Source organism: Dermacentor albipictus, chromosome 9, assembly GCF_038994185.2.
Source record: "Dermacentor albipictus isolate Rhodes 1998 colony chromosome 9, USDA_Dalb.pri_finalv2, whole genome shotgun sequence".
In the NCBI taxonomy this organism is placed as follows: domain Eukaryota; kingdom Metazoa; phylum Arthropoda; class Arachnida; order Ixodida; family Ixodidae; genus Dermacentor; species Dermacentor albipictus.
Genome location: NC_091829.1, coordinates 30,095,103 through 30,102,712, shown reverse-complemented (window position 1 = coordinate 30,102,712; position 7,610 = coordinate 30,095,103). Strand labels below are relative to the sequence as shown.

The window sequence follows — 7,610 nt, the reverse complement described above, 5'->3', positions numbered from 1 at the left end:
CGTCGCCATCAGTGAAAGTCAAGAAGACGATGCGCTGCTGCCTGCTAGTGCTGCCGAACTGAGAGACATTTCTGCCAGAACTGAACATCGATGCATATTGCAAGCTCCATGCATCCATGCAAACTGTAAAACCACGCATATTGTCCGTATATAGTCATGTGCATTATTGTATTTAATTATGTGTGTATAATGCAACAAAACCACATGAAGATAAGCATTCAGCAATTTAATTTATCGCACAACCTTGCATCATAAGGGTCCATCACGTGTTATAGCTAATTACACACCTCTGTCGCGAGAAAGAATGCTAATCACGTTACCGTCGCCAGTCGTCTCCGTAGGATGAATTCGCTGCCATTATTTTTTTCTCCCATGCGTTATCTCGACTCCGCTCTTCCTCACGGTCCCCTTTGCAGAAATGGGGGCGGGAATCGAACCTGATAGCTGCTCGGCAGCAAAACGTGAGAACCACTGCGGGCAAGCCAACTACGCGGCGGGTAGGCCATCTTGTCTTCGCGGGTGGCCGGGCAGACCGCGTTTGCGTCGGGAAGGCGATACTCGAGGGGATATCCTCTACAGTCCATCGATAAGAAAGTTCGCCGGCTTCCATCGCTTGCAGATGGATCGGTTGCCGTGCCACCACTCGACGATGTCCTCGTACGTCTTGCGTTCGTCTGGACGAGCTCTGGAAAGCGCCTCGCAGAGGAGGCAGTGATCCGCGAATTGGAGATATCGAACCTCGTGCGTCTTCTTCCAGGCGAAGTAAGCCTCGTACTGAGCGGGATCGGCGGCCACCGCCTTCAGGTACACGGCGAGGCGCTCGGGAGACGCGAATCGAAGCGCGTCGATGCAAGATCCGGGAGGCGCCAGGCTCGCAGAGTAATTTCCCATCACCACCGGAACCATGCCGTAGTGGAGCGCGTTGTACAGCTTCTCCGTGGCGTAGTCGGGGCACACGGCGTTTTCCAGGGACAGGTAGAAGTAGTACCTCTCGCCGAGACGAGCAAAGCAGTCGTCCCCCGGCGGACACTTCTGGTTTCCGCAAAAGCCGAACGTATCTACCGCAATGTGCTTGCGGAGCTCGTCCACGAACCGCTCGCGCCGGCTTGGCGTCTGGCAGTTGCTGGCGACCCAGGCGACCAGTCCGGACCGGTTGAATGTCGGCGAGTGTTCGGCTGGTGGCGCCGTCCTGCGGCGGCCGACCGAACGCACGAAGTAGTACGGATGCGGCACGTCCGAGTCGCGGCGGTAGGTGTATGTCCAGTTGAAGACGCCCCTGAGTCTCGCCATTCGCCTGGGACGGCTGTTGGGGGGTGCCTCCATATTCCAGTACACCCATCGCTGATGCTCTGCGCGGTATCTGTAGAGAAGGAGCGGTACCTGCTGTTTTAATTGTGAAGACGAGGCTCAGAAACAACAGCTAGACAGCGAGCTCTTCAATCAGATTGGTTGCGAAACTCTCCAAGTGCCCCAAGTTTTTGAACCCGCGCGGTTGCCGTTATTGACGCGGAACGAGGAGGTTGAGATTACTGTCGTGACACCTCTGTAGCTGTGATAAAGACTATTTCACTCGGGTTTTTGCGGAAACAGCAGAATATCTCGGCGCACAGTTCGAGCAAAACCAGAAAAATAGTATTTTAGATTAGCACTTATTTTAGTTACAATAACCATTTCGTGCACTTATTAACTGGCTCTAGCAGAGGATGAGTCAACTTAGTGGCCCATTGGGAGCGCGTCTTTCAACGTTGCATAGCAAGGTGACAGCGCAAGGAAAATATAAACATACAGAGCCAGAGAAGGCGTTTATACCAACACTATAACACACAATACTACCCCGCGAATATTGGGGTAGAGGCAGGGGTCGGAGTGCGAAATATGTGCTGCCGGCCGCTTGCTACTACCGAAACGGCTGGAGCTGTATACCGTAAATCCCCGTTCACACTGCGAGCTTTCTGTCGCAACCCGCATCGTCGACAAAATGTGCGCGTTCACACTGGATCTACACACAATCACACTGGAGTTCACACTGGAGTTCACACAATCGCGGGCGACGAAGTGTTCGCTGCCGCCCGCCAGCTCCCACGGGATGCGCTGTGCACGCACGAAAAGTCGCCGAGACAGGTGTGTTCCGTATTCATCGTTAGTGCAACAGTATTTGGTACGTGTTTATGCACAAAAAGCGAAGCATACTGCACAGAACAAACGTATGCATTACACAGTACGCGGGCAAAGGCGCGGTGACGAGATTCCGAAAAAAAAAAAGAAAGTCGGGAATCACACACGTATTTTATTTTATTCTGTCCTTTAGCACCTCAGGCACTCGCACCGTAGATATAACGATAGAATGTCGACCAACAACAGCGTGTGGATAGCACTCGCAACAATATAGTGCGTATGTGACACTACCGCATACCGGCCTGGACTGCACTACGTAGTGTCCGAAGTGGGCCGCGATGAATTCACACAATACATACAAACACACTGGCAGACCAACGAGTTTTGCAGTGGGCTGAAATTACTGCATCAATTTTACCCAAGGCAACAGTACACAGAACGAAAATGTAGCGTACTCACGGTGAAAGGCCGGTTCGGCGCGTACCAACACTGCAAAACACACACTCACGCTTAATCCTTAGCTATATTAGGGAACATAACGTCCATGTAAATTGTAAGCTTGAATTGTGTACTGATCATTCCATGCCAGGAGTCCACCATACCGCCGTACTTTTTCCCGGCTGACCTTCCATGGTTATGCCCCCCATGGTTAATGTCCAAAATACGGGTATGTCTCTCTCTATTCCAGTTATTTCAAAAAAAAAAATTGCTAATACCTACCGTCGGCCTCAGACATTCATCATCATCATCATTAGCCTGGTTACACTCCCTGCAGGGCAAAGGCCTCTCCCATACTTCTCCAACAACCCCGGTCATGTACTAATTGTGGCCATGTCGTCCCTGCAAACTTCTTAATCTCATTCGCCCACCTGACTTTCTGCCGCCCCCTACTACGCTTCCCTTCCCTTGGAATCCAATCCGTAACCCTTAATGACCATCGGTTATCTTCCCTCCTCATTACATGTCCTGCCCATGCCCATTTCTTTTCTTGATTTCAACTAAGATGTCATTTACCCGCGTTTGTTCCCTCACCCAATCTGCTCTTTTCTTATCCCTTAACGTTACAACCATCATTCTTCTTTCCATAGCTCGTTGCGTCGTCCTCAATTTAGATCTAACAGATCTCAATCAGACATCTAACACTTGAATACGTGTAGAAAGGACATGGCGCCGTCGGTGAATGTGTGTACAGACGGATCGGTCTCGTCGTATGACTCAGCTGCGGCTTTCGTCGTGCATGCACATTGAGTCATTCGACAGTTTCGTCCGCGTAACAAGACGACACCAAGATGCATGGAACTAGTGGCAATCCGAGGGACAGTTCTCCATATAGTTCGCGACAGCCTGCTCATGTGCAGACAGTCTCAAGTATAGACAGCGATACAAAATCGACTCTGCAACTACTCAGAATTGCAATGAAAGGAAGCTCCTACAGGTGTTGGCTCTTCAAACTGCCCAGCTATACAATATAGCGATAGATAACGGCCACCAGATTGCATTTTAATGGATTCCTAGCCATTACGGTGTACATGGCAACGAAGTCGCGGATGCCGAAGCGAAGAAGGCACTCGAAGGGTCAGAGCCACGGCTTGCAATTTCTTTTTGAACAGTGGACACCAACTGCATTCTGTCAAGTATCGTTAGCGAAAAGCGAGAGAAAAGCGCTGGTAACATCCGGAAACCCGCCACAGAGGACTCCAGAGACTGGACCTTAACATGAAGCTTAGACTATCACAAAAAATTCGCCGGAAGCTATGCCGGTATCCTGGACAGACTTAGGCTGGCTGTGGCTTTGTTTACACATGGGTTTGTGCACCCAATGCGATGCACCGATCGAGTCTCCAGACTGTGAGCGGTGCCATGTGCGTGACTCTATGGGACACGTAATGTGTGACGGCCCGCAGTACGTGGAAAGACTACAGAAGTAGGGTAATCATCTTGCGCGCCTCGACAAGCCAACACTTGTCGGAGGACGTTACTTTAGGCCCTTCGCGAGACGTTGAGTCTAGTTTTCGGGCCATTCAGGCGTTATCTGACTACTTAAAATGTACGGCTCTAGATTTTAAGCTTTGATTAGACCAGATTGCTTGTTGTATGTTTTGCATCCTCCTTTTGTTGTCATCGTTACCCATCATGCTCCTCTTTCTTCCCTCTTTCTATCCCGTCTCCCGCTTCCCCGAACGCACAGTAACTGGGTAGAGGAGCGTACCTCAGGCCGATCCATCTGTATTTTGTATCGGTAAACTTTACTCTCTATCTCTATCTCGTTTTCGCACGAAGCACGAAATAAATTGACGAAGTACCAGCGAATATACCTGCAAATAGCTACACAGCCGGCTATATGCGTGCACCATATTGCGAAATGGGCGGATTCCGCCCATATTCCCTCCCCTCTCGCAATCCTGCGTCCTGATTAGCTTGCGACAAGCGATCGATGTTTTTTATTCCGGTGATGAAAATCGGTCTCGGACTGATCGGCGCGACGAGGGCTTTTTTTTTTCTGTTGCACGGCGTAGATAGTCGTCGATCTTGTTGGCGACCGCGAGTCTGCCACCTTGTGTGAGCGCACCATTAGCGTTTAATGAAATCGCGCCTCGGAATCGCACTCTATTACCTGGGAAGGTCTCTTCCATTGGCGTCCCTGTCGTGTATCACGACGGCGTCCGCCGATCTTATCAGAGCCCTGTCCCGGGTCAGGAAGCAAGGGACGCTGCAGCTGTTGTAGGACACTAGCCCGCTATTGGCATCGGGCTGCGGTATGCGGAACGCCGTGGTCCAGAACAAGATAGTGACCGGCTTGCTTTGCTGCTGCATCTGCGTGTCGCTGGTGCCGTTCGCGGGGTTGGCTTTCGGGAACCAGGCGTGGCGTTTGTTAACTAACGTTTCGCCGCCGCCGTAGAAAACAAAGACGGCGAGCGAAACGCAGGCGAGGCAGGCGCCAGCGTAGTAGCAGCGTACCGACGTTCCAGGAACCATGGAGGCCTGGAAGCAAACAATTAAAGAGCGGAGAGTTGCGGTGAGCAGAAGGACGGGGGGGGGGGGGGGGGGGGTAGTCGCACTTCCGTTTGATGAGATATCTTTAACCTATCCTTAAAAGGAATCGGCATATCGAGATTAGTGGAGGCGTACACGCGAGCAGAAAGGCTGGTGGCGGGAGCTTGTTACGCCGGCACCAACAGCAATAGTGCAATGGATTGAAATGAAGGGCGACCCTGAGACCTTAAGCATGGCCTCCGAGATCCGGTGGCACGCGGTAGTTTTTCTGTATTTGGATCCTATACTAAACAGTAAAACAGCGATGAGCTGCGAGCAAGAAGTGTTGGAAACTTCGGGTCACTCTGGCGCAGTAAACTTTCTAGAAACCTGCTCAGTTCAGTCTTTGGTTCCTTTAGAATGCAATGTATGCGCATAGTTCATGTCTGCCGATAAAAAGTAGTGGTAGGCGCATTTCAGCCTTTTCGAACCCAAATCGAACACGAGTATTAGGTATGGAATATAGAATGAAACATTCAATATACGATCCCAGACGCACATCTATTCTGCAGTAGTACTTGTTTCGGTGAAGGTATGTAATCTTGCCACAAAAACTCAGTGCCCTTCCACTCTACGAAGGATGACCAGCGATGCTGTGTATGTGGACCCCTTAATGGCGAACCACACATCCGCCGCGGGTCTGCCCGACATTGCACTATCTTCGGGATCGGCCCACGTATGGGGAGTGCTTAACGCCCGCTTCACCTCCGCCGCAGGTCGGCCCGGCATTGGACTAACTTCGGCATCGGCCCACGTATCATCATCGTTATCATCATCATGGTTACGCCCACTGCAGGGCAAAGGCCTCTCCCATACTTCTCCAACTACCCTGGTCATGCACTAATTGTGGCCATGTCGTCCCTGCAAACTTCTTAATCTCATCCGCCCACCTATCTTTCTGCCACCCCCTGCTACGCTTTCCTTCCCTTTGAATCCAGTCCGTAACCCTTAAAGACCATCGGTTATCTTCCCTCCTCATTACACGTCCTGCCCATGCCCATTTCTTTTTCTTGATTTCAACTAAGATGTCATTAACTCGCGTTTGTTCCCTCACCCAATCTGCCCTTTTCTTATCCCTTAACGTTACACCCATCATTCTTCTTTCCATAGCTCGTTGCGTCGTCCTCAATTTAAGTAGAACCCTTTTCGTAAGCCTCCAGGTTTCTGCCCCGTACGTGAGTACTGGTAAATACACAGCTGTTATACACTTTTCGGCCCACGTAGGGGGAGTGCTTAACGGCTGCTTCACCTCCGCCGCGGGTCGGCTTAGCATTACACAATCTTCGGGACCGGCTTACGTATGGGGCGTTTTTTTCCTTACAACAACGATACGAAAATTTCCTTGGAAGGTAGAGGTATGCAACTGCGCTGTAAAATAGACAGGTAACAATTAGTCGACAAAGGGTCAGCTTTAAGCATAAAATCATCGTCATTAAACAGCACAAATGGCCTCTCAGCAACTTTATAATTTGGTTGCAAACAAGCCTTTCCGGACAGAATGGCTGCTGTATGAGCATCTTTCCAAGAACGCTACATAAATGGTCGCTAAAAAGTAAATCAGAAGTTTTTGCAAAAAGAAAACAAAATTGGTGACGGACTTATGTGCCATAGACGGATGTAAAATCGACGGTTGCAACGAAAACATTAGAGGGTGTAGCGTAAGAGGGAAAACTGTTACATGACTAGAATTCCAAAAACATTGAGAGACTACAAGAAAAAGTCAGAGGCTGTGCCGTAGGCTTCTGCCAAAAAAATCGAAAACAAAGCTTGCAACACTAGTTTTGTTTGTGCATATTACTCCGAAAGCTTTCGTATTTGTTCACTCCTGATAATTTGCGACACTTCGTTTATAAGGACGGAGAGCAGTAACCCGACTTTTAGCATTCCGCTGTTGCGACATACGGCGACAGGCTGATTAGATAACATATATATTGGACAACATAGATAAGATATTGATTCATGCGTATACCCACCGCTGCTGTTACGCCCTGCGGACCTTGTGGGCATTGAAATTGAGTGTTAGGTTGTCGACCTGCACTCTCCGAGCTGCCTCGCCAATTGCAACGCCGACGGGGATATTGCAATGACCACTTATCGACTCGACAATGAAAACATACATCAATACAAAACCCGAAGGGAGATAATCTGAGCGATGGAATTATTAAAGATACAGGTTGATCATATTGAAGTTCTGTGAAATATTTACAGATGGCCTGTTGCAGATAATTCTAGTCCTAGAGCTGGGTTATTCTGAGGGGCGGAAATTACATGCACGAGAAATTGAAACACATATCGAACTAATTAACTAAAATTCACTGATTATATTTTGAGTTAATCAGCTTAAAGCACATATTGCAACCTACGAATTGCAGCCGGCTAGATTGAAAGGCGTATCCACTTGGAATTAATTTCCAGAATGGCGCCAGTTTGGAGATATGCGCCGTCAAACTTCCAGTAAATAT

General features: G+C 49.4%; 1 protein-coding gene across 8 annotated transcripts in view; it reads right to left on the bottom strand.

Moving 5' to 3' along the window:
- Positions 1–211: 211 nt before the first annotated feature.
- LOC135917950 (alpha-(1,3)-fucosyltransferase 7-like) overlaps positions 212–7,610 on the bottom strand; it is a 171,547-nt gene continuing 164,148 nt past the window's right edge. For all 8 annotated transcript variants that reach the window (XM_070525859.1, XM_065451593.1, XM_070525860.1 and 5 more), the window contains 2 exons: positions 4,730–5,097; positions 212–1,360 (listed from right to left, as the gene is read on the bottom strand). In XM_070525859.1, coding sequence (XP_070381960.1) covers positions 574–1,360; positions 4,730–5,091 — 1,149 coding nt within the window. In that variant the 5' untranslated portion in view covers positions 5,092–5,097 and the 3' untranslated portion in view covers positions 212–573. The remainder of the gene's footprint in view (positions 1,361–4,729; positions 5,098–7,610) is intronic.